Raw genomic sequence first — 27,980 nt, forward strand, 5'->3', positions numbered from 1 at the left:
TGTATTTTTACTTAATATTACATTTATACTTGGAATGTATCAATTCAGAATACACCTTTTTATCACAAAATAATATTAAGATTTCATGTTATTTAAACAGGTGGCTGTCTAAATGTATTAAAAAATACCAGTCCTCATACATTTATAGAAAAGGATGTTTAACTGATTTACACAATAGAATCATACTTCAGTTGTTCTCTGGAAAGAAGCTACATGCCTGAATAGTAGGAATTTCTTGATGGCTTCTTATAACAAAAGAAAAACTATATTCGGATTCGAAGATAAATTTTCTATTATCATACCTATAAAAGTTGACCTGACAGTCAAATGGACTTTTTGAATAATAAGAGAAGTTACATGTTAGGAGCAATTATAGGACTCAGCCTCCATAGTAAAGTGCATGGAAGAACTGATTCCAATTTTCCCATATAGTGTGTCATATTGTTCAGGACAAAAACAGAGAACTTTGAGATGCTTATTGGTGGCTATACTGGAAAGGAAAGAGAAGTTTCTCTGATTTCTTTAAATTAACATAGGGTTGACAATATGCTTCTAAATATCTCCATTAGTGCTTATTTAATTCCCTAATCTATTTAAATGGGCGGTTTAATGTTTCAACTCACCTAATTTCGTATTTTTACGATTATAGCACATCCTTCTTCTGCCCTTTAAATTTCTTCTATTGTCTTTTGAATGTCTTCATTCTTATTCCATGCTCTTCTTTCACATCCTGTACTGTATCAACTTAAAAACCAACTTCCATTCCTGTTCCTTTTTTAATTGCTGCCTAGCAATGTTTGTCTAAATTATTTCCGTTATTACGTTTCAGACTGGACATTTAGATGTATGACTCTTCTGCTAGTCTTGCAATAGGAACATTATATTGATGCAACAATCTTTCGACAGCTATTGTTAGTTATAAATCATAGCACTTTTCTGAGGTACACAGAAAAAGATGCTGTTCCAGTCAGAATCTGACTGTGTGTTTCCTAGGTGATGTCTGGCTAGCTGTACATGGAAATGATATATGAATCTAATCCATGCTGGATTAGATGGATCTGGGACCCAATCCAGCAGAGTTCTGAATAATCTGAATTGCTTTTCATAAGAACACGCGTAGAATAATTGAGAAAACAGATGCTGACATTTTGCTGAGGAAAGCAACTTTCCCAGAACCAGTGCAAACAATTATGGGCAGCTGCTTCAACACACTACAGCAGGGGTGTCAAACTCAAGGCCTGGGGGATCAGATCCAGCCTGTGAAGTGCCCAGATCTGGCCCAAAAGACCATCCTGGAAACACTGAAGGACTGGCCCATGATGTCTCTACCAGACCTCCCGAGCTCCATTTTCACTGGCAGAGGGTTGCAGGAGGCTGTTGCAGCCGAAAATGGAGCTCAGGAGCCTGTTTGCACTGGCAAAGTGCTCGAGCTACCACGGGGGCCCCTGACACAAATGACGTGGAGTTGGCCATGCCCACCCTGCCATGCACACCCCAGCCCCATGAGGTCAAACACAACCCTGATGCGGCCCTCAATGAAATTGAGTTTGGCACACCAGCACTACAGGAAACAACAAACCTTATTTTCATACTTTTCACTTCAGAGTAGTTTGGCACTACATGTCAAAATAACTTTATCATGTCAAAATAGCTGTTTTTCTATAGTACACGAATGGGATTGACTGACTTAGCTTGGTTATCAGCTTTGGTTACAGCATTACTCTGGATTTCTTATCAGGTAGATCATGCATTCTGTTTTGTGTGCCCCATTCCTTTTCTAATAGTTGCTTTGTCGGTCTTATTAATATATATCAAATTTCAACTACACCAAACTGTGCATGCTTCAAAATGGTACATATTAAGATTATACTTACTCAAAAAATGTCGTCCATCCAATTTCATCACTTCTAGTTGCTAGGAGTCCACTGTTGCCATGATATGTGAACAAGACTAGTTCCTGTCCTTGTGCTATCATATTTTTTAAGCAACCGTTGGTTCCTATGGTTAACCAGATGACCTGATTGTCCGGAGATACTACTCTTACTGGCATCCGATTGGGGTCACGCCTAATACGAAGGGTATTTCCATTGCTGTCAGTAACTGCAGTTATATCATTGTCATTACTGTAGCTAAAATTGTACAGATAGTCTCCTGTGACTAAATTCATTGTGTACTGATGAGTGCCATTGACATCAAAGATATAGAGCTCCTGATCAGTTGGGGAGGCAACCTCATAAAAGTTCATGGAATTCAGCAATGGTTTGTTCTTTGACACAGCTCTTATTCGAATATTTCCAAGATCTGCAATATACAGTGTTCCATCAGGTGATACAGCTAAGGAAGAAGGGGCACTGAGTTTGGCATCTTTAGCATAGCCATCACCATTTTGATAGCAGTCACAGTTAACATCGTTTTTGCAGTCACATTCAGAAGGTATTCCAGCAACTAATGAGATTTCTCCATCCGTTGTTACTTGTCTTATTCTGTTTATCTTTTTTTCATCTGTTTCTGTAATGTAAAGCACCCCATTATAAGATAAAGAAATAGCGGTGGCTGATTCTAAGGTAGTTTGTACTGCATGTTTTCCAACTGTATATTCCACTCCAGGAACCTGGCAGTGCATTGGCCTTCCAGCAGCTATTCGGACTTGCCGATTTTCTGTAATTTGAAGCACTACGTTGTTATCCAGCACATATATGGAGTTATCCATTGGGTTGATAGCTAAATCTGTTGGCCACTCCAGACGTACCTTATCAAAACAAGAACAATTTATTAACACATTTCTTAACCCGGCTTTAGCCGAATAAATTTTCTGAATGAAATTTAAAATAGCTCTAGTTGCTACTTCTGGAATACTTATCTGCTTTCTTTTAATTGCATGGGATTACAGAGAATGCTATTATCCAACCATTTAAATGGCTTAATTTAGGTGAAAACAATTAGACTAAAAATTAAAAACAATGAACGGTCTGGAAACAATGCAATTTGATTTTAGAGGCTGGACTTGTATGAATGAAAGAATTAAAAAAATAAATTGTGGGAGTTTCATCACTGGAAGCTTTGAAGAAGGGACTGGACTGCTATTTGTCAGAAATAGTGTAGTGTCTCCTGCTTGGGTGGGGGGGTTGGATGATCTACAAGGTCCCTTCTGTTAATCTGTTAAAAGTTAATGGTAGATTTATTTAAATGGGGGTCTGTGTAGCAAATGGGGCCGTCAGGTCTAACTCCCACGCAATATTAAAAGCTTGTTTCCCTACAAACCCAGCAATGCAAAGAACAATTCTAGAAAAATTCTACTGAAAAAAGGCAATATTTAAAATTATATCAATTTGTGAGCCTTTTATTAAAACATCCATCTAACAAAATCTCTTAGAAAGTTGCAAAATCTATGCCATCGCAATCATAGTTCTGATTAGGAGATACAGCATTTGAGTTATGCTCAGACAACAATAGGTTTTGATAAACATGCTGATTTATGAAGTTTGATAGTCTTTCCTGATTTTTGTCATGTGTTAAATTACTTTCGGGTATACAGTTTTGATTTTACATTAGCTTTTGACCCACTGCAGCACAGCAAAGAAGCAGCAAGCAAGGAAGCAAAGAAAGAAAGAAATATTTGTAGCACACTAGAATGAATACATGTTTGTGCTAAATGTATCTGAGTCTTGTAGTTTTCTAATAGATCTCTTAATACATGTGCAATAATTGTTACAGTCTACCTTGAAGGTTTTTGTTTTTTTCTCAATTGTTTCTAAAATGATGTTATCAAGGGTATAAAATCTTTGTTTTTATAATTGTTTCACTTCGATGATTTACATTTTGTAGAATTAAATAATAAATAACTTAACTGAAGGTTATTCCCAGGGTCCCTAAATTCAATACAATGCTCTTGTATAAGGCAGTAACTTTTATTTTAAGGAATGATCAAAGTTGAAATAACTATCAATATCTTAACACAAAATGTATTGCTGAGTTTTTTAATTGTCTAGAATTCACGGACAGAAAGCATAAATAAATGCAAGCATAAGAAAATCCCATAACATAAAAATCTAAAAAAACCTCCTTCTTGTCTCTTGCCAGGAGTTTTATTTACTGGAAAGACATGTGAATGAATAGATTAGACCTGGATGGATGAATGAACAATCTATTCATTTAAACCTGTGCTTATTTTTTCATTAGTGGATTGACAAAGAAGATGCTGATGTTATTGTGTGAACTATACAGGCTGTTTCAAGGGAAAATGACTTATCTCAAAAGCAAAAAAAATTAATTTTTTTTGTTAAAAGTACCTGGCTGATATGCATGCTGGTGTCACATGTTAATGGTCGCGCGGAAGTCAGATCATTTGAACCAAGTAATGTTGATATTATTCCATTTTGGTCCACTTTCCTGATCATAGTCCCATCAACAAAATAGATTAATCCATTCTTATCTACTGCCACTCCTTCAGTAAAACAAACAAACAAGCACATACGATATGATTTTCTTTCAAATTATAACAATCAACATTTTTCCTCTTCCATTTATACACTGTTTTTATATCTTTTCGTTAAACACCAAGAATGATTCTAAAGATTTAATAGAACTGGGTTCTAACCATATGTATATCATGTATGAAAATAAAACATTGCTTGTTGCAGTTTGTTAAGCATTGTGCTTAATTATTGAACCCTTCATGGTTCCTTGGATGCAAAGTCTTTAAAGCATGCATACACGACCAGATGGACAAATGATGACATATGCATAATGATGCAATCATGCAATTGGCATGATTTACATACTTGCAACACATTTATGATGCAAGTATGTAATGATCGTTTTTGCATGATTATGGCATCATATACATGTCATCCTTTAGGTATCATTCCAGGTTTCCAAAGACATCCTTGATAGAAGGTAAAAATATTCGTAATGCATGATAATGAAAAACAAATTATTAATGAGAGGAAATAAAAAACTTCATTTTTGCAACTTTACTTTTGGAAGGTTCTTCCATTCAGAAAACTACATATAAGATTGAATAAACAACTCGACAGTGTTAAATGTTATCATGAATGCTGACTAATAAAGTGTATTTTTCTCTTCATAAATTTTCAATTTCCTCCACCTTTCGGACTCATCAGAGTAGCTTCTACAGCTTTGCCACCATCGCCACATCGTGCTTCATCAAATGGAAGGCACTGTTCTCCAGTCCCTGCTACTACATCAGCATTTTTTGTCAGATCTTTTGCTCCTGTAAGTGATTTTGGACGATAAATCCGTCTTGTATTTGTATCAGAAACATACAATTCTCCTGTGACTGGATCAGTTGCAAGATAGTATCTATGAGCGGGATTACTGCTGCAAAAAAGAAAACAAGTTTTTTTTTAGTATGATTATAATCCCATGCCACTTTTTTTGTTTGTCTAATTCGACGGTTCTTGAACATTTAGTATCACTTTACATTCTAAAAATTAATAGAAGACTACAAAAATCTTTGGTTTATATGGGCTATATCTATTGATATTTACTCTATTAGACATTAGAGAAATTTTAAAATAATTGAGTTGGGAACAATTGGCCTAGTTGTATAGACACATCAACTGTCATTTGCCTTAAAATTTGGATCAAATTTAATTATTTTGTGATCTTTTACTTTTAATACTAGAATTGTGTATAATTCTAAGACATCTCTAACATATTTGAAATGTTAGTTTCAAATAATCATATCTGGATTTCTTCACTTAGCTCGCTCTTTGTTCTCAACATTTTTTCATAAATCTAACCCATTTGATCTATATTACTGATAAATAATATATTGTGTTTTCTTCTGATCAAAAAAGCACCTTATCACTGAGCATAAATTCATATATTAGACATGTTTGTGAGAAAATCTAGTTTTTTTCAAAATACCACAGCATTTAAAAAACCTCTAAATATGCTACCATATTTTCCTATGAAATAAAAGAATATACAGTTTTAGACTTTTCTTCAAAGCTCAATAAATTTTGGAGAAAAAGTTTTCTTTCCTAATGAGTAAACAACTTTATTGAATATATCTGTTGCTCAAAGATACAATCTAAAAGCTTAACTAGCTGCATCAATAACAATAGATCTAAGTTATGGCATAAAAGAATAAATGTATTTCTGATAATATTAGACTGCCTACTAATGCACAAAGCCCTAGTATCCATCAGATCAATTTCTAATTTATTTGCAAATGTGCTACTAACATGTATCCAATAGATTTGGTGATATCAGAGCATCTGTTCACAAAAAAATACTGCTTAGTATTACATAAATATAAATATAACAGTGTTAGAATAACACATTGCATGTAATATTGTTGGCAAAGAATGTCAGGGGTTAACATAAACAAGTTGTGACTAAATTATGTTTTGGAGTAGGGACAGGTTTTGAATAATTATTAATATGTCATTTTAATAGATACAGAAATCTGGATGGAAAATATAATCAGTTTAAGTTTTGGTAAAATTTGATTAATGCAGCAGGGCAATTGAACAATAAAAGCCTAAACCGGAGGCATTCTAACTATTTTTAAATTGTGAACAGGTTTTGGCAAAGTACTAAAGGTTCTGACAGCTTGTTCTGATTTTTATTTTAAGAAATAGTAGGTCTGGATTTGATCAGAAACTTCTTAACTGGAAAATATATTTTTGAAAATTCTTTAAAATAATGATGGGTACAGAAAGTAATATAATGGATCAAACGTATGCCTTTTCATGTAAACCTTCTCACTAATGTGCCTAGACCTTGTCTAAAGACAAATAAAAGCTTTCATCTGATATAAAACTAAACACTGGATAATAATTTTACACAGTTTGGGTGGAAAAATTTAAACTAACCAAATTTAAATCAAAAGAATATTTCACTTGCACAAAATAGTAGAATTTGAGTTAGTATTATTACATTAGAAAAACACTGAAAAAGAAAGTGATTAAGTTCTAACCCAAATACTGTTATCGTTAAGGTGACAGAGAACAACTCAAGGAATATATGTGTGTGTGTGTGTGTGTTGTATTTGTACTGATAAATAAATAAAGGGAGACATATACACACACACACACACACACACACACACACACACACACACACACACACACACACACATATATATATATATATATATATATATATATATATATATATATATATGGAAGCTATCTTTTATAGCATTTTTTGATTGGAGAAATTAAAAATTCATAAATATCATTAAAACACATCATGAAGAAAGTGGGATTCAAACTATTTAAATTCTAATTTTTTTAAAAAAATTATGAACAGAAAAGTAGATTCTCTCTAATATCTTCTGCACTGGAGACAAATTCCTTGTGTGTCTAATCACACTTGGCCAAATAAAGTATTCTGTTCTTCTTCCTGTTCCCAATTCCATTGCAATCCAATGTTAAGAGCTTCAGACACATTTGAGATGCCAGAGATTAAATTTTGTATATCAGATTTTCCATCACAGCGCTAAAACATTCTCCGATCTATTCTGTTGAAACCCAGACATATTTGTACACATGTATACAATGCTCAACTATGTTATCTGGATAACTGCAAGCCTTGATGCCCAGCAGTCAAATGTGTAAATGGATTTCATATAAAAAGGCAGCATGGAAGTCTCTGTCAATGATATTGAGGATGCCCAAAAGAAAATGAGGTGGGTGATGGGTGCAGCAGAATGAAGATAGAGAATTATTGAAATAAAACAAAGCCAATACCTTAAAAACAGATCAGAAATATATAAAGATAATGAAGCACTGTTTTATCTGTTTTAAACATTACATTTACCCAAAGAGTCAGACTTTAAAATGTAACACGTTAAACTGGGATGTGAAAGTAATATGATTAATAATGAACAGTAGCAAGTTTTTACCTTATACTTTGGAAGATTTATCTCAGAATAGTTTTACTATTATTTTATTCAAATAATGTTTGAAGTAGTTTTGTAGTACCTTGTTTACTCATTTAAAGCCAATAATAGCCTCAACAAAATGTATGAACATGCTTAAAATGCTTACCTATGTCTAAAATCTTTATTTCTTGGTGGGTAGGCAAAAGAAGGAAGAGCAAAAAGAACAGTATTAGAAGGAAAAAGTTAAAAGAAGAAAAAAATTGGTTAAGGTTGCTAGTAAGAATTTAGCCTTAATTTTATGTATTAATTTATTAGTTAGATGTTAGATTGATATCCTGCCTTTTTTCTGGGAGCTCCAAGTGGCATATACAATGCTCCATCCTCCAATTTCCCCCCACAACAACTAACTTGTGAAATCATTTGGGCTGAGAGAGAAATACTGACTCAAAATCACCCAGTGAATGGTGGCTTTTTATGGCTGAAAAAAGACCCAAACTTAGTATCCCTAGTAGTAGTCAAACACTGTAGTCATGATATATAGTGGCTCCATTGACATGGCCACCTGAATGGTTATGATATATTAAATGGTTTTGAGTTTTGATATATTAAAAGCTGTGTGAATAAAATATTACTTTGACACCATTTGTATTTTTATATTTATGGATAAGAAGACATTACTGAATCATCACAACTGCATTCTAAAACTTAGGGGAAAATTAGGGGAAAATATACCTTAGTTCAAGTACACTTGTTACATTTCCAGATGGGAATATCCGTCGAACATAGTTGAAATCTCCTACATACAGGCTTCCATCAATTCCACAAGCTAGGGCAACTGGAGCCAAGAGTTTATTGCCATCTGCTTGACCATTGCAACTTGGGCAAGAAATGCTGCGCCGTCGGCCATTACCCATTATACTACTAACAACAGGTGGTTGCTGAGAGATAAACTGATTTTCCCCATTGCCTTTATACAGGATTCCTTTAAAAAAAAAACCAGAAACATGATCCCCCTTGTCTTTGTAATAATTTTTAATAACAAGATACATTTTAAATAAAGTAAACTTAAAATTTCACAGTGTGATTGCATTTCATGGATGTTAATATATGAATAGAGTATCTGAGCACGTACCAATGAAATTCAGAAATGGTTTGTTCATCAAGCATTGTGAGCACATACCAAGAAACAATGTTTTAGAATCTCATTGGCATTGTCCTTTCAGTTCTAACTGTAACTTTATTTAACAATATATAGTTAGATATCCTGTCCTCAACCATTCATATTTACAGCTAGTTCAATAATAAGAAAAACAAGGATCTTCATTAGTCCACAATGAATCCTTCCTACATTATTTTCTATCTAGACTTGTAATGTTACATATAATGAGCCAAATATGTGGAAGCAAAACCATATGCAAACAGCTGCTGTACAGCTGGTTCTCAAGTCTGCCCAAGAACAAGAGCTATGTGCGTGTAACCCCAGTTAGCAATACTCTTCTGTTTCTGGAGAGAATCCAAATCTATGTTTGTCTTCTTTTGTTCCAGAAAGCTGGTATGTTGACTGCGTCTCTGCATAAACTGCCTCTCAGTCTGCTATATGAAAGAGAACTGCAGAATTCATTTGCATGCAGATTTTCTCTTTTCGTTTCGGCGAAACGAATGTTGGATTGGAGCAATGTTTTCACATTCTTTCTTTTCTTGGAAAAAACTACAAACATATGTGCTGTTACGAATCAAAATCTTGTATTAGTACATTATTACTGTCGAGCAGTTTTATGACAGCCTCAATTTCACATTGCAAAATGGTTTTATAATAATTTATTTTGGGTTGCAGAGTCTGGTTTTATAATGTATTTGCAGTTACGTTCTCATATGTCAAACAACAAAAATGCTTTTGCCGACCACCTGCCCTTTAAACCTAGTTCTGCTCAAAGGCACCAACAATCATTGGAAAAAGACAAAGTATCTTGCCAGCATCATTTTTTATGACCTTCACAGGAAAAGTGGGGAAGGAAGATATGTACCTAATGTAGACTTTCACAATTAATGCTGTCAGTTGGACAGACTTCTTTCCTCATTATTGTCAAGATTAATGAGTCAATCTAAGTCTGCTGCAAGAACAGTGAGCTATTATTGTAACATTTGTTTCATTATAAATCTCAATCTGATTTAAATCATGCAATGTACATGGCACTTTGTACTGTATGGTAATACTGGTTTCACTGACTGTACAAAATTTAAAATTGAAATTCATGATAATTATTATACTTTGATTACCAGTAAAATATATTTATGAAGTTTCACAATCCAAGCTAATTTATTTTCATTACATAAATATTTCATATACTATTAAACATCCATCATCCATCTATCTATCTATCTATCTATCTATCTATCTATCTATCTATCTATCTATCTATCTATCTATCATCTATCTATCTATCTATCTATCTATCTATCTATCTATCTATCTATCTATCTATCTATCTATCTATCTATCTATCATCTTCCACCCATATACCCCCCCCCTCTCTATCTACCAAACTATACAGAAGATTGTATCATTACTCTACATGGAATTCAATTCGTCATAAGAACTTAGGAAAAAAGTGCCCTACTGGAATCTGAAACCCTACTTCTATGATTACATCCTTTATGACAATCAGGAAACCTGCAATGTCACTTCAATACATAAGTTCTATAAATTTAATCATGCTTCCTAGAGGTTAGTACTATACCATCTGATTTACACATTTCCTAATTACACTGAAAAATCGTTCCCTCACATCTGTCTTTTAATATAAACAAGGAAAAGATGAACATTGGACTATTGCAGTCATTCAGGATATCCATATAAAAACCTGCCACGGTATTTGCTCTAAGCCAATACATTTTTCCAGCTCATTCATCCTAGTCACTTCATTTATTCAATTACACTTTCAAAAATCATTATTTGCCAACTGACTCCTAAGTACATCTCTAAGCACTGAAGTTGATTTACAAACAGAAAATACTCAATAGAAAAATAATTGAATGAACATACATATACTTAAAAAACCATGATTGCATGAATAGGTTCTTGGTCACTGATTTCTTTAGCCTTACACGAATTACCACATTGACTGGATGGCTTCTTTTTTTTAATATTGTTTCATGGTTAACGGTCCATTACAATCTCTTGAGAAAGGGCCAATATTTTACTTATTTGCCTATGAAATCAGCATATTTCTATTTGATTATTTGCCACCAAACGAGTGTCTAGTTTTAGTGCTCACACAGATATTTTCTTAAGGAGGAGATATTCCTTTACCAACCTCTTATGATTTATTTCACTCCCCCCCCCCCGCCCCTCTCACACACACTGTTTGTTTGTTTGTATACATTGCATAATATATGTTTGGAGAGACAGAATCAGATAAAAGAGTGAAAGTTTACTGCTATATTACATGGAAATTAATTGATTTGGAGAGGAACAAAAGAGCAATACAGTATTTTCATACTATGTACTACAAAAAAGGGAATATTGCCATGGTGTTTATGTGGGTTAAGGTATGTTTGTAAATTTGAATTTTAAAACAAAGAAGAATTGTAATTTTTGAATTTATGCTTCGGTGTTTCAGAGTAATGAATTAATCACATTATTGGGAAAAAATAACAGCATTCTCCAAGATAATGCCTATAAACTTTGGTTCAGACTTGGAATCTGGGGTTTTATGTTTTTCAATTAAGATGTACTGCATAACATTATAAGATTCATAATACTCACCATTTTGAACATCTAATACATGGTGCTTGTCCAATGTCCATCCACCCATGTTGGAGGCATCCAGCTCATAACCTTGTAGAATGGCTGTCCGTTTTTCCCACAGTGTTAGATCCAAACAAGATTCATATTCATAACCAACAGATACTGAAATAAATAATAAAATAATTATTTTACTAATGCAATTCAATGGAAGATAGTCATGATTAATTTATTTTCATTTTACAGTGTTATTAATATAGTGACTTTAAAAAGGCTTTAAACTACTTTATCTGATTAATTTTAATCTTTAAATCTTGACATTTAAATAAATATCCATTAAAGCACTAACAATATAATATAGAAACATATAAATAAGAAAAAAAGCTGGCAATGTGGTACCCACAAATTCTGAAATTGAAGATTTTGAAGTTAAATTCAAAAAATTAAATGATTTCTTTTAAAATAAGATATGAAGGCTGGCATTTGAAAAGGGAACTGAGCCTTGATTCAGAATCCAATCAAGAAATAGGTAATCATTCATAGATACAAAGATCACAATTACTATTCTCGTTAATCAAATTCAATAAAAAGTATAACAACAAATTATATGAAAACGAATATATTTTGTATGGCAAAAGGTATTATGGAATATAATATTTATCCATTTGCTAGATTTATATTCCACCTTTCCTCCATGAACTCAAGGTAGCATATCCTCTGCTATTTTCCCACCATTTTATGAATTAAGTTGTGCTGTGAGCTTCTGGCCGAAACTCACCCAGTAAGTTTCCATGGCTGAAGTTGGATTTGAAGGCTCATGATTTAATTAGGGCATTGGTCAGAACCCTGACACTACACAAGATAAAACAGATCCTAAAAATTCTGACCAAAGTAATTGTGCTTGAAACTATCAAACATTTAGTTGGTTTTCTTGTAATTCTACAACTGTCAGTCCTCTGAAAATTGTAACAATAATAATTGGTACAGTGAATTAGGCAGTTTTTAAAATTGTATATTCCATCCACTGATTTGGTCTACCAACAGAGGTAACTATAACCGTATAAATTTTATTTAGGAAATGGAGAAGTTGAATACATTCAATATGGATGCACATTTCTACTGTTTGTTATCTCCTGTGTCTTACTTCAGAAAGACCTCAACATAATTTTATACTAGAATAACTTTAAATAAAACTTTTTTCACATCCATTGTGAAATGGATGTTGTGAATATCCATTATATGTGTGCTATATTAATTAAAATGATGGATTAGGCCTAGAAGAATCCTGCCATGGGTATTCATTGGACATTTTGGAGTTTCACAATTGTTTAGCCCAACCTATCACACCATCATTATTATAAGAACACTGGAGAAGGGAGTATTATATAGTCTACTGTCAGCTCCTGGAGGGAAGGAATGGTATAAATAGAATGAATAAATAAATAAATATGTAAATAACTGTTTATTTGCATATACAGTGATCTTGGGTTTGCTTATTTTCAGGTCTGGACATTTAATTAGCAATTTTTTTGGTATTTTTCAGAATTTGAAGATTTAATTAATGTACCGAATAATTAAAACTAGAAGCTCTCGTATATACTGATGTTCCCTTGAAATAAGTTTATGGCTCCATGTGTTGTAAAGTATCAGATGCTGAATAGCAAATTTCAGGCAATTTTGAAAAACACCATGGCCACATAAGGCTTTTTCTGCAAAAACAAATGTATGTTTCTTTGTGTAAGTTAGCGTTACAAATGATCCACTCAATGCAGTTGTTTCTAACTATGACTTTCACCAATGTAAAAATAACAGTTTATCACAATCAATACAATAGTTACAAAATTAATATAATTATTCCATACATACTGTATTTCTGTATTTGTATGTAAAAATTATATTTGATGTGTATATCAGACTGCAATAGTATTTAACTTACAGCATAATTTTGTTTTTTTTCCATAGAATGTATCCACCAATAATTATACTATTGAATATAATTTTTGCTACATAATATTAGCGTATTCAAAAGAACCTGATAACAAACAAAACCTACCAACAGCTTCAGATAAACCATAGACCTTTTGATTATATGCATCAGTTTTATCCCATATAAATGTATAAGCCAAATTTGGGGATGCAGGAAACCATTTTTGGAAAAGTCTTCCTACTACTGCCACCATGAGATGAACTTTCATTAAATTAAATGGTATCACAGACTGTGTCATTGTGATCTTAAGTACAGATTTATACCCCGCCGCTCGGGAGCTTAAGTATGACAATTTCAGATCAGTTCCTGGTATTGCAGTTTCTTCATGGAGCACCTAAAAAATTAAAAAAAAATTGACGAATTAACCTGAGTTTGCTATTTGTTTAGTGCACATATTTGGATAATTACTGTAGCCATAGATCTAGTTTTATAGCAATCATTTAAAAATAGTAATATACCATTCAGCTTTATATGATGTACTATCCAGTTTTACTGGAATTTTGAAATGCAATTTATTAGTTTTATCAAGATGTACAAGTGCAGATACTTTTAGAAAAATATTCTCTATGGAACCATAGCAAATATAGTAGTATTGAAAATAACTCACATTATACAAATGTTGATGAAATTTGAGACTGCATTTAATTAGACTTAAAACTTTTTCTTTTAAACTAATCTGGACTAAAAGTTTACAGAAAATTTAACTTACCTGTTTGACATAGTATGTCTTCAATAATATTCTCAATTAATGATGATTAATCAATATGAAATTTAAACTAACTTTTCTGGATTATATGATCAATATCACAACAACCTAGAACCCCTATACTACTATTGGAAGAAGACCATGCCGGCAAAATTTTCCAATTATTTTTGCCAGAAAAGAATACAACCTTAATAGCATTATTTCATATAAATTGTCTTGTATCCATTGAAGTAGACCATTACTTCAGCAGCATCTATCATTCTGAGCTATGGCTTTTGGTACATTTCCAGGAACCCCAGAAACCAAGCCCAACTCAATAATTGTTTTTCCTGCTTCTAATGCATGGTGTATGCGCGCGTGCGCTCACATGCTCAAATGCATACACACTTTCAAGTCAGTTTTGACTCCCGATGATTGCTTGGACAAATTTACCCAATTTTCTTGGTTGGCCATTACCTTCTTCCTGGCGTAGATAGACAGTGATTCGTCTAAAGCTATCCAACTGGCACCATGCCTAAGAAATAACTAGAGTTCACAGTTTAATGGTGTTTAGCTTAATGCCTTTAACTGCTACACCAAACTGCCCTTTAGCTTTACTTTTATCTACATCTAATAAATATGGTATATTAGTATCTATATATATATAAAAGCGAAATGCCACTCACGCATCATCACAAAATCTCCAGAACTGTAAACCCTACAAACTTCAAATTTCCCACGTATGTTCCTCTTGGATTCTAGGTGCTCACTAAGAAAGGATTTTTCAAAATGACCATCAGATCATTAGAATTTCTTATATTATTATTAATATGCTCTGATGCTAAGAAGTTAGATATTGTACTCCCCCTCCCAACCTGAAACCTTGGATGTGGGCATGGCCAGCATGTGATTCATCGAGCCTGCTGGCTGGGAGTTTGTAGAGGAGCCTAAGGGAGAGAAGGTGATAAGATAGGAGAGGTTTCTGTGGGACAAGCCTGAGAGAGAGGAGGAGATATGATATGAGATGCTTCTGTGGGGCAAGCCTGATGGAGAAAAGGGGATACAATAGGGGAGGTTTCTGTGGGGCAGGTCTGAGGGAGAGAAGGGCAGAGGAGACACTGATCGGAAGTACTCATTAATTTTCAAGTTGTAAGTGTTGATTTATCAAGCACAATCACATAGTTTCGTAGGGGAGTTTGGGTATTCAGCTAGTATTATATACTGCTGATATTATGGTTTTATTCTTTAAATATGTTTGTGAATTCCTGGATTCTTGGACTTATTTTGGCTATATATTTTGGAGGGACTGATGATGTCACTGTAGTGGCATTTGTGATTTATATTTTTAACCATGGACTGGCCGCTTTGCCCTCATGTTATCTATTGTCAGTATGAGACAATAAAGAACAATTTTCAGAATAATTGCTTGTTGCTTTGATCAAATATTATAGTTTATATATATAAAAATGAATTTAGTAATACACAGAGTAGGAAAAGTTTTACAATCCCCATTTGTTTGATTGCATGTCATTTTGTATTTTTAAAATAATAATAATAATCAAATACTCATTGTAAAATACATGAAGAAGAGTACTACAATTGTCAACCCTCCCAAGTAAACCAGACAGGAAACAGAACCAGATGAACTAGTTCTACTTTATTATATGGCTACATTAAAAGTACAAATTTCTCATTGTCACTTTCAACAACCTGATTAATTATGGTGAGTCCTTCCTAGATTTCTTTTTCTGACTGTTAAGCACTTGCGGGCTCCTCTCTCTTATGTATGATCATTCCCTATGCAGCATGTCTTCCCTTTATCTCTCAAGGTTATTCCCACATTACAACAGTAGACTAAAGCAAGATTAAGCATAAAGGGATAAAAAGTTTAAAAGAGAAGTATTCATTTATAGAAATGTAATCTTTTTTTAAAAAAATATGGAATTTAACAAGTAATACTTAAAAAAAATAAAAAGTAAGGCAAGATTCCTTCTCACATAAGAAGTTTTTCTATTGATACCTGTGAAAATGTGTATTGTATGTGAAGCCTGATAAAAGAGAAACTATCTTATTTTAAAGTACAAATACAACAACTTTAATTTTGTAAGTTCTAATTCCTATAGAATTTAGTTCCAAATGTTACAATTATATTTGATACGGTTGTTACTAAAATGAAAATGTTTAAAATATTGCTTAGGGAAGCTTACTTATGTATTTTAATCAATATTCATTGATATAAGAAACGTTTTAAATTTTTAAAAACACTTTCCTTTCCTCAAAAAGTCATGCTAACAACAAGACAAGCAGTCAACTGCTTTTTTCAAGTCAATTCCAACTCAGTTGAAAAAAAACATTACAAATTAGAAATTTAAATTTCAGCTATAAAGCTATCAAGATTCCTCATTAAGATGAAAATTTTCCTAAACAGAGAACTGTAAATCTCAAATCAAGTCATGTAGCTTCTGAAACAAAATAAATACTATACTTTTCAGAGTTGCAAGAAATTTTTTATAGCAACTCGGATATAGCTTTGTTAGGCCCACATATTATTAATTATTAAACATCAGAATCCCCCCACCCCTCGAAAAGCTAGATTTAGACTGAGCATTGGTATCATCAAAGTAAAAGGAAATATCTGCTCTTGAGGGTGGAGAGCATATGCATTCCCTTTGGGGGAAATGTGCTATATAAATGTTATGCTACTATTCAGATTCATTCTTCAAATCCATATATGCTTTGGGGTACATGAGTCCTGTTAATGGAACACTGCCACCTTCTACAATAAGAAATCCAATATAAGGTTGATGAACAAATGGAGAAACTTCCCTTTTGAATGATATCAAACATGGAGTGGGAGCATTTTCAGGGCCCATTTGAAATCTGATTCCACAACAGGGGGTGCAGTAAAAACACTTATTTCTCTGTCTCCACCTAATCTTTAGAGACCTATGGTTCTTTCCAATTGGTGATGATAGGAGAGATGAGTGACTGCAAAGCCTGTGGTTTATAGGTTGCCTCAGAACTTTATTTTATTTATATATGAAATGCAGAGGCTGTCCAACTCCAGAGTGACTCTTAGGGCTTATAAGAAAACATTAGAAAAAATAAAAGGAACTAGTAGAAAGAAGATGTGGTGCTTCTAGACAAGCACATTCTGTCAAATAGAAAACATAACCGACAGGCTCCACAAATATCTTATCTAAGGTGTGGGAGATCAACCATAATTTCAAAGCCTTCTGGAATGTCATCATAGTAAGAAACACACAGATCTCAGATTCTACTTCAGAGGGCAGGGACCATAATAGAGAAAGCAGGCTTCCAGGGTTGATGCTCTCAAATCTCTTGTTTAACTTTTACATGAAAACAACTGGGTGAAGTTATCCCTCAACACAGGCTTAGGTAGTATTTTCATGATAATCAGCATTGTACCTTGACCCCAAGTGATGCTCTGGAGGTCTTGTCTCATTACAAAAATACTGTTATCATAACAAAGGGCAACTCCTGATTACAGTGCTTGACGTGTCTTGTATTTTAATGCCACATATGTGTCATGTCTCCACTACTATTGTATTGCTGCAATAGAATATTCTATTGCTACAATATTCCACCATAAGGCAATTTTTCATAAATAAATGTGGAATTGAATTTAGCCAAGAAGCGTTCATCATCAACTTCATGTATACAGATGACATTGCAATTTCTGCTGATGACAACATGAAAGCTATTGTTATCTTCATGAAAATCCCTGATCAGCCCTTTGAACTAATTATCAGTGTGGAAAAGAGAAATCAACTGACCACTGATGACTCATTCGTAGTCATATAGATAAATGGTGTATAATTAAAACAAGTACAATAATTCAAATGTTGAAACTCTATGGGGCCAAATTAAAGACACATCTACAACCAGAGATCCAAAAAGTGGAAACCTTCCAAATGCAGCCTCTCCACAGGAAATTTTGCATTATCTGATGGACTGCTTAAGAAATTAAAGCTGCAACAAGCCAAAACTAGCCAATGAAATACGAAAACAACAGGATATATTGCAGAATGAGCCCATTTACTACTCATATGAGCTATTTTGGAGAATAGAATAGCATAGCATAGAGCAGAGCTGGAAGGGATCTTGGAGATCTTCTAGTCGACCCCCCTGCTCAAGTAGGAGAATCTATACCATTTCAGACAAGTGACTGTCTAGTCCAGGGATCCGCAACATGCGACTCTGGAGCTGCATGTGGCTTTTTCATCCCTCTGCTACGTCTCCCTGTCGCTCAAAATATGCGTCAAAAACGCCAATGTGTGACACCATCTGTCAATGGGTGACAGATACAGGTCACCAAAGAAAACCTAAATAAATAATCTGAAACTGATCTAGCTCAAATCTATGCACTCAATTTGTCATATTAATTGACAAACCATTTTGGTATCGAACACTATATGCAATAGATTACAGCGACAGCTCTGTAGATTTCAAAAATAATATTAATCTAGACCAGGGGTGTCAAATTCATGGCCCGGGGGCTGGATCTGGCCTGCGGGGTGCTTAGATCTGGCCCACATGGCCGCCCAGGAAAAAGAGAAGGACTGGCATGCGGTGCCTCTGTCAGAGAAAATGGAGCTTGGGAGGGCACACACAGCCCTCCCAAGCTCTGTTTTTGCTGGCAGAGGGTTGCAGGAGGTAGTTGCAACAGAAAACAGAGCTCAGGAGCCTGTTTTCTCTGGAAGAGTGCTCGGGCCACCATAAGCATGAGTGATGTTGAGCTGGCCACACTACCCTGGCCACAGGCACTCTGATCCCCTGAGGTCAAACACAATCCTGATGTGGCCCTCAATGAAATTAAGTTTGACAATCCTGATCTAGACCATCTCGCAGAATTGGGTATTTGGGAGCAATGTTTTATAGTGATTCCATGTGTAGAAGGTGTTGTGGCGTACTGCTCTTTGATACTCGTATCATTGTTCACAGTCTCCTATGCTGTTTAAAATCTGAAACAGCTGGTTTGGAGCTTTGCATTTTTTTAAAAAAACCAATCTTCTGCCATCAAGTTATTTTAAATTCCTAGCAATAAAAAGATTTTCTTCATGAAAATGAATGAGGTCTTATAATGTACTCATTGCCACTGTGACGGAGTCCATCCACCTTGCTGTTGGTTCTCATCTTCTCTTTACTTCCACCTTTCCTAGCATTAGATTTTCCAAACAACTTTTGGAAGTGGGTCTTTGCATAATGTACCTGAAGTAGAATAGTTTGAATCTTGGTCTCATGTATAAAGCGAGAACCCAAACCCAATTCTACTGCTCCCTATCTTTTAATATCAAGGAAGCAATCAATACCCTTGAGCATGGCCTCATTTCAATAAAGGCTATATAACGAAGAACACACTGAAATCAAATCCAGGCTAGATGGAAACACTGTTGTGAGAAAGAAACAGAGACTTTGGAATTAAGGTGAAGCTGATCTTGGATGGGTCAATATTCCTCCAGCTCTACTGCTTGGAAATTCTTCTGCGACAAGGACTGTATCTCCGTAATTACAACTAGGTCTTCCTGATCTAGTCGAACGTATGAACAGATGCAACATGTATTGATTACTGCATTGCAATGCCCTTTATGTGAGAAATGCTGAGAAATTACAATGAGGGGGCTCATTAATACCAGGAACAGAAATCAAACATTTCCTGTAAATAAAGATCTGCACTGGTTACCAGTTATTCATCAAGCACCATATATGGTGCTAGTGTTCATTTTAAAAGTCCTAAATGGCTTAGACATGATTATTTGTGGAACTGATATACCATATGAATTTTCTCTGTAACTTAGAGGAGAAACACTGTTGATGACGTCCTTGCAGCCAAACATTTGGCATGGAAAAGGATCTATTCTTGTGTGGCTGCCAGTCTATGGAATGTGTTCTGAAGGATGTCTACCGACCCTCTCCTACTACTAAGGAAGATGTCAAACATATCTCTTTATTTAAATGGTTGATTTTAATGTTAGTTTTTGTAATTACCTTTATTAATTTTATTAAGATTTATATCTTATATTTCTATTGTTGTGGGATATATATTTAATAGTAAATAAATTAGTCTCACCACTCTGAATCAATCAGTATAGTCTTTTCATATTTATTATGGCCAGAAACCCAAAAGCATTTGAAGAGTGCTGTATACCTTGAGGAAATATTAATGAGCTGATGGACATGAAGAACAGTCTTTTCTTCCCTCCTTGTTATTTGATTCGTGAAATTATTGTATTTATAAGGCAAAATATTATTTTTTACTTAGTTAAGCAAGAATGGAAAGAAATTCACAGAATGAATTTGATTTACAACTCTCCGAAAAGCTTCCCAAGGGTCACAAGAAAATGGGAAATTGTAGGTTTTCAGTGCAAATACCTGAATTACTTATAATTTAATTTTTTCCCCTTAAAATTTATTAAAGTATTATCAACAAACATGAAAATATAGATTTGAAACAAGCAAATGAAAATGTAGTTTTCCTGTCATATTATTTAAACTAATCAACCTGTGAAAGAATCTATGATTTATTCCTGTATATAAATACATTATATATAACACTGTCTTTACCAACTAGTTATACTACTGCACTGATAAGATATAGTGAAAAATCATGCAAGGAAAAAATCATTCACACATCTTTTCATAACGTCTTCTTCATAACTGCTTTTCCCTTACTCAATATACCAATCAGAGAAGTTGGATCTAAGATAGATTACTTAAATCATTTGAAACAAAAGGTCATAGCTAATGTTTCTCTTCTTCAGTGAGATTGCTTTAAGCACAACTAGGCATGGTTTCAACTTATGGATACAGCAATTCCTTCGTAATACTTAAAACAGTAAATTTTTACATTATTTTATGTACTACCTTTTCCATAGAAAAATATGTGACATGAATTCAGAATTAACCTGCTAAAGAAAGAAAATGAATGTAAGAAATACGTTGGAGACAAAACTATAAATGGGTAGTCCTCAACGTACGACCCCAATTGAGTCCAAAATTTGTTAAGTGAGACATTTGTTAAGTGAGTTTTGCTCCATATTATGACCTTTCTTGACACAGTTGTGAATGAATTACTGTAGTTGATAAGTCAGTGACTCAGTTGTTAAGTGAATCTGGATTTCCCATTGTTGTTTGTTAGAAGGTTACAAAAGATGATCACATCACCGTGGGACAAGGCAATGGTGATAAATATGAACTAGTTGCCAAGCATCTGAATTTTGATCATACGATCATGGGGATGATGCAAAGGTTGTAATTATGAAAAATGGTTGTAAGTCACATTTTTTCAATGCTGTTGTAACTTTGAATAGTCACTGAACTAACTGTTCTAAGTCGAAGACTAAATTTTAACACATTTTCACAAACATATGTTTGAAATGTTGGTTTGTCTCTACAATGAACACTATGGAAGTAATGAGGCAAGGACTTACATTCCAAAGCAAGATCTAAGGCAGAAGGTAGGCAGAATGTAGGTGATTCACTTATTTTTGTATAGGTAAGAAAGGGTTCAAAAGCATTTTTGTGAATACGTGTACATAGGTATGAAATGAATATCAAGTTATAAAATGGGCAAATGTTAATAGGTAAGTAGATGGATATTAAATGGTACTGAATACATAAATGTATCCAATAAACCCCCTCATAAACAAACAACAAAATAGTGGAAAAACTATTTGCCAGAAAACCAAGAATAAAAACTTTTCTATATCTGGGGACTCTCAACTATCCTCATCCATATTCTTCAATATTTCAAAAAATATGTGGCAGTAACTCTCTCTATTAAATATACGTATTCAAATTAGTCTTTCTTATAGGCAGATATTCTAGGAATAACATAGAAGAATAAAAAAAAGACATTTACATTAATTCATTCTTTTCCTGCAGCTTATTGGATGTTTGACAAGCAAAATTGAGATTTCTTTTAGACAAATTAACTATTAGGTGTCACATAATTGTTTGGTCAGAAAATGGTAAGACAAAGTGTCAGGAAACAGGAGTGAAATGGAATCACATAACTCTAAAATGAAACTAACAAGACTTCAAGGGATCAGAATGAAAGGTGAAGACATTAGCTGAGTATTGATAAATACTTAGGAATTGATAAAGTTGAAACTTTTTAACCAGACTTAAAATATATATTTCAACTATTTGTATGCAAAGATCTTTACACTTAAATGGCACTTTACCTGTGTCTCAGGAATAATAGGGCTGTCTTCGGGAGAGATCCTGAACAAAGTAGATAAAGGTGATGATACAATTACGGGATTTGGTTTCACAAATCCACTCAGATCACAGCTAGGAATGTCATTCTCCTCCTTCTTCATGACAAGGGTGTCCATGACATAGAAGACGTTCCATGGAATCCAGACTGTATGGTACTGAGTAAGGAATGGTGATCGTTCAAATACTAAAGTTAATGATGCACCACCATTTGCCACCAAGTCAAACCTAGGTAAACCAGATAATTATTTAGTAATACAACTTAAATTTATAGCTTTCCAATGATATATACAATTAAGATTTAATGGTAATAACTCCTCTAAGTTAAGCACAACTCCTTGTGACTTCAGGAACATATTTATTTAGTTTTCCTAGCATTGGTTTGATACTGGTGCAAACCAGTTTTTTTTTGCTTCCCAATGTAGCTGATAAATTTGATTCCTCCTGATGGTCACTTATCGAAGTCCAATCAGTTTCAACCTTATGATAGTTAGCTATCCTGCAACCTATCAGTGCAATGATTTTGATATGTAGTTGGAAGATCGAAAACTGCCATATTTCAAGTGCATGAAAAAAACTTACATTCCATCTTGACGAGTGATTGTATAACCAAAGTCAGGATAATGTAAAAAGGAGACATTAACTCCAATTAGTGGTGTTCCATCTGCTGTTAATACTTGACCCCTTATAACAGATGCAAGACTGTGGAGAAAGCAAATAAATTTAGATCATTCAGAAATCTTACAAATGAGACTTTGTCCAACAATAAACATTAAATTATATCAGTTTCACAGCATTATAAGCAATTTAATTTCAACTTCATTTCAAATTCTTATTTACTTATGCCATATACTTTAATGTATGTGAACATGCAATATCTGAATACCAAAAAGTTGCATCAAGTAAATATAGCTGTGCCCATTATATTTGGTTGCTAAAGGTCCTTTTCAGATCCGGTATATTTCTTTCTATGAAAATGTTATTGGCTATGCAGTAATTTATAGTGCAATCCTATGTATGATTACTACATTTAATTTATTGAATTTGAAATGTTAATTCCATGTTGAATATATTTAGAATTTGAAATGTTAATTCCATGTTGAATATATTTAGAATTTGAGCTTCTATTTAGCATTTTCAACTGTGTCATCTTCCTTTCTAACTGCAAATATGAGTACAAACATTTGGTGGCAGATTTCATTCAATCAGAAAATCAACACCTCAAAATCAATAGTCAATAGGAAAAGTTCAAGAAGCAATGCACCCTACATAAATGGTATGATTTTTTTCATTCTTCAAACACTATTGAGCTATTAAATAAAAATGTTATTAATTCTATATAATTTCAATTTGTGGTACGTATGGACATATGTATCGTATAAATTTTTCCAATTTATACGATATGCTACAACAGGAGAACACTACTGTAAATGCCTACTACTGTGTACAATTCCCTGATTTCAAATACAGGCTTTCTGAATTACAACCAAAGCATTCTGAGTCATTGGGTAAAATGAATAAATTAGTAATGATGTTTTAAAATCAGGACCTAATTTTTGAATTTTTCCAAAGAAAAGTGTTTTGCTAGTTTGTTTTTAGGCAAGATCTTTAGGCAAGAAATTTTGCATCTTTGGGGAATATAAAATACAGAATTTATGGGAGTCTTAAGAAACATTTCTCTAATATTTTTAAATAATAGCTGTGTCAAGCTGGATTAATACAGCTAAACTATTCCAGATAGGAGCGTTTTAATATAAATTACTACTTTCTCTCAATAAGGCACAGAAGACCTGCTTTCTGTTACCAACTTATATTGGAATGTGCAACTGCTGAATAAAGTCTGTACAGGCAGTTTATGCACTGTGCTGTTATAGAGTTCACAGTGTTACTAAAATAATTCATAATTTATATTATGCATTGAGTTTTGTTTTAAAAGTGCATTACTGCTTTCCCTTCAGAAGTATTTTCACATGAGTGATATACTTCCAGCAGCACTAACTCAAATCAGTATGGGTGAGTAAGATTTGCAGAACCCTAGAACGTAGATACCACAAACAAGAAAAGGTGTGTAAAAGGGCTGAAGTTTTATACATAATAGCCACACAGTTCGACTTCAAAGTTTGAAGGTTTCCAACTATCCTGGGGGGAAAAATAGAGCATCAGAAATGTAAAAAAAGTCCTTAAGACATTACTTTTTATTTAATACTACAATGATAGTCACCTCTTATTGAATGGGCTTTCCCCAGGAATAACATGTGTGCTTTCTGGTCCTATAAGAAAACCAATCCGATCATAAAAGGATTTAGCAGCTTGCTGAGATGGTGATTGCTGACTTTGGCTAATAATATCTTGTGGGTCAGGCAATCCTCGACAGTAAGGCTGGTTTTGGCAGGAACTCTGCAAACAGCAGTCAGGATCCATGCAGTCAACCAATCCATCTACAGACAAAAAAGTCAAAAGAAAAACAGCAATACTTATTAGTGGTTTTTTTTCTAATGAACAATTACATGATTGCTGTATTGAATGTAATGTGAAATGAAATTAGAAGTGTAGCTTCCTAAAAAGAGTAGGGAGCTCGGATTAGTTAAATTCTTTAACTCCTCTCAGCCTTCTCTGGTGATCCTAGAAAAAGAGGTGTGGGGTCTCTGTTTCACAGAGAAAAGACTGGAAAAACACCAGGCCCAAACAGAGTAACTCCTTCTTTCTTCAAAGTCTGTACTAATCAACTGGCCCTCATCTACACCCTCATCTTTATTAAACTAAAATAAATAGATAAATAAAATAAAAATAAATGGAGATGTGTTACGCCCCTTCTTGCTTTAAACACTCTACTATCATCCCGCTGGCCAAGAAAGCCTCCATCAAGGAGCTGAATGACTACAGATCGGTTGCTCTGATATCAATAGTTATGAAAACTTTTGAAAGGTTAGTATTGGCCAACCTGAAAATCATCATTATGGATCCACTGCTAAAACTCCTTGCAATTTGCCTACTGTGCAGAGAGATCAGTAGATGATGCTGTTAACACTGCAGTGCACTACATCTACAACATCTTGAACCTCCAAGGATCTATGCAAGGGTCCTTTTTGTAGACTTCAGCTTGGCATTCAATACCATCATTCCAGAAATTCTTCTCTCCAAAGTGACTCAGCTAGCTGTGCCTGACCATATTTGTAGGTGGATTATAAGCCTTCTAGCAGATAGAAAGCAGCAGGTAAAATCACATTGAATACTCAAACAATTAACACAGGAGGTCCCACTCCCTGAAGTGTGTGCTCCTTCCATTATTCTTTTCTCTCTATATCCATGACTACATCTTGAAGGATTCCTCTCTTAAAGTACTGTAGGTTGCAGATGATACAACAGTCATTGGTCTCATTTGAGACTGTAATGAGTCTGTATACGGACAGGAGGTTAAACAACTGGCCCTATGGTGTAGTTGGAACAATCTGGATCTGAACACATTTAAAACTGTAGAGATGAGAGTTGATTTTAAGAAGAGCTCTCATATTCTACCACCTCTTACAATATCAAAACAGTAGAGACCTTAAAAACCCTTTCTGGGTTTTATAATTTCTCAGGACTTGAAATGGACACGTAACATTAGAACCATCATTAAAAAGGCACAACAAAGACTGTACTTCCTGCATCAACTCAGAAAGCACAGACTATCCAAGGAGCTGCTGATTCAGCTTTATAGAGGAATTATTGAATCTGTCATCTGTACTTCTATAACTATCTGATTCAGTACAGCAACAAAACAGGAGAGGTACAATTAGGACTGCAGAAAAGGCGATTGCAACCAGCCTGACTTCCATTGAAGACCTGTATACTGCATGAACCAGGAAGAGGACTGACAAAATATTTACAAACCCGTCACATTCTGGACATAAATGGTTTCAATTCCTCCTCTCAGGTTTACTGCTATAGGGCACTACATGCCAAAATAACTACACACAGGGACAGTTTTCTCCCTCGTGCTGTCACTCTACTGAACACCTAATTCCCACAGCATTGTCTTATGTCAAAAGATATTTACCCATGTGGTAGGGCTGTATAACTATTATCCTTCTCATCTTTCCTATTATCTTCTACTATTGGTACTTTAGGATTATGTTACTTTGTGTGGCCAATCACATTTGGCCTGTGAAGAATATTCCACTCCATTTTATTCTTATTCCACTCCACTCCATTCTTGTACTAAACAGTAATTGGGAAGTAATGTTGCAACTCTGTCTCCTTTCCTCCCCCTCCCTCTATGACAATTCAATTCAAACCTTTATTGTCAGAGTACAACATGTGTACAATGAGATTGACTGAGCCTCCCTTTATGCACCGCCCACAACACAATAAAACTCACAGTGAAAGACAAAAAATTCCTAGCCCAGTGAATGTGTTTATGTATGCTCTCTGTACATTCATGTGCATGTGTATGTGTGTGCACACACACACATTAAATAAGCTAAAATCCCTAAACAGAATTATAATTTCTCCAGAAATTTTGATTTTGTAAAAATCCACCTTAGTGGCAACAGTTCACTAGCAATTCCTGCTCTGAGATGCTCTAAAAGAAACAATCACATTTCTGATTGGATGAATTAAACACAGACAAACTAAGAACATAAAAAATACTTGCACCTCTTGCTAGTCATAGAACATGAGTGTATGTGTGTGCGTGCGTGCGTGTACATGCTCTCTCTCTTTCTCCCATTCAGTCCTGTCCAATTGTTTACGACGTCCTGGACAATTCCCTGCAGTTTTCTTATCCAGGTTTTACAAAAGGAATTTGACACTGTCTCCATCAGAGGACTGAGAGAAAGTGAGTAGTCCATGGTCACGCAGCTAGCTTGGTATCCAAAGTGGGACTAGAAGTCTCTTGGCTTCTAGACTGGTGCCTTAATTACTACACCATAGTTCTATACAGTATGTTAATATATACAATATCAATATTTAATAAGATGCAGAAGCCTTTTCAGACACACCACTACTGGAAGAATTTAGATTATGTCATACAAGGAAGAAGGGAAATGCATGTTATTAATAAAATACTCTCTTTCTTGAACCACATATCACTGAAGAAACAAATTTTACACTAAAAAGGAATTAGGAACAATGCATGGAGATATCTACAGGGCATATGACTCAAGAGCCACAGATTCTTCTTCTGAAGAAGAATGTACACATGTTTTTGAGAAGAGAATGCTGAAATATTTTTTAAGAGAGTAAGTCATATACTGTAGCAAAATAATGACATCAAAATAATTCAGTGTATGTTTTTAAGATATATTGCATAATAACTAAATAAAGAACTGAGATCATTACAAATGAATGACATTTTTTTCTTTAAAACTCTTGAGCAATGTCACCATCTATTTATTAAAGGTGTGCAGCAGTCAAGATTTCTTCAAAATCCATTGGTATGATTAAATGAAAATATTGATATTTAAGAACAAAGAAAGCTCCA

At 34.1% G+C, this 27,980-nt stretch overlaps 1 protein-coding gene across 19 annotated transcripts in view; it reads right to left on the bottom strand.

The window, feature by feature from the left end:
• The window catches only part of TENM3 (teneurin transmembrane protein 3), a 1,436,054-nt gene that overhangs the window by 28,753 nt on the left and 1,379,321 nt on the right, over positions 1–27,980 (bottom strand). For 17 of the 19 annotated variants that reach the window (XM_081959126.1, XM_081959141.1, XM_081959139.1 and 14 more), the window contains 10 exons: positions 24,738–24,954; positions 23,099–23,218; positions 22,483–22,744; positions 13,657–13,924; positions 11,625–11,768; positions 8,591–8,840; positions 8,025–8,045; positions 5,108–5,340; positions 4,290–4,444; positions 1,875–2,749 (listed from right to left, as the gene is read on the bottom strand). In XM_081959126.1, coding sequence (XP_081815252.1) covers positions 1,875–2,749; positions 4,290–4,444; positions 5,108–5,340; positions 8,025–8,045; positions 8,591–8,840; positions 11,625–11,768; positions 13,657–13,924; positions 22,483–22,744; positions 23,099–23,218; positions 24,738–24,954 — 2,545 coding nt within the window. The remainder of the gene's footprint in view (positions 1–1,874; positions 2,750–4,289; positions 4,445–5,107; positions 5,341–8,024; positions 8,046–8,590; positions 8,841–11,624; positions 11,769–13,656; positions 13,925–22,482; positions 22,745–23,098; positions 23,219–24,737; positions 24,955–27,980) is intronic. The other 2 variants (XM_081959132.1, XM_081959128.1) reach the window with 1 other exon arrangement.

Source organism: Natrix helvetica (genome assembly GCF_964273705.1).
Source record: "Natrix helvetica genome assembly, chromosome: 7".
NCBI classification, from domain to species: domain Eukaryota; kingdom Metazoa; phylum Chordata; class Lepidosauria; order Squamata; family Natricidae; genus Natrix; species Natrix helvetica.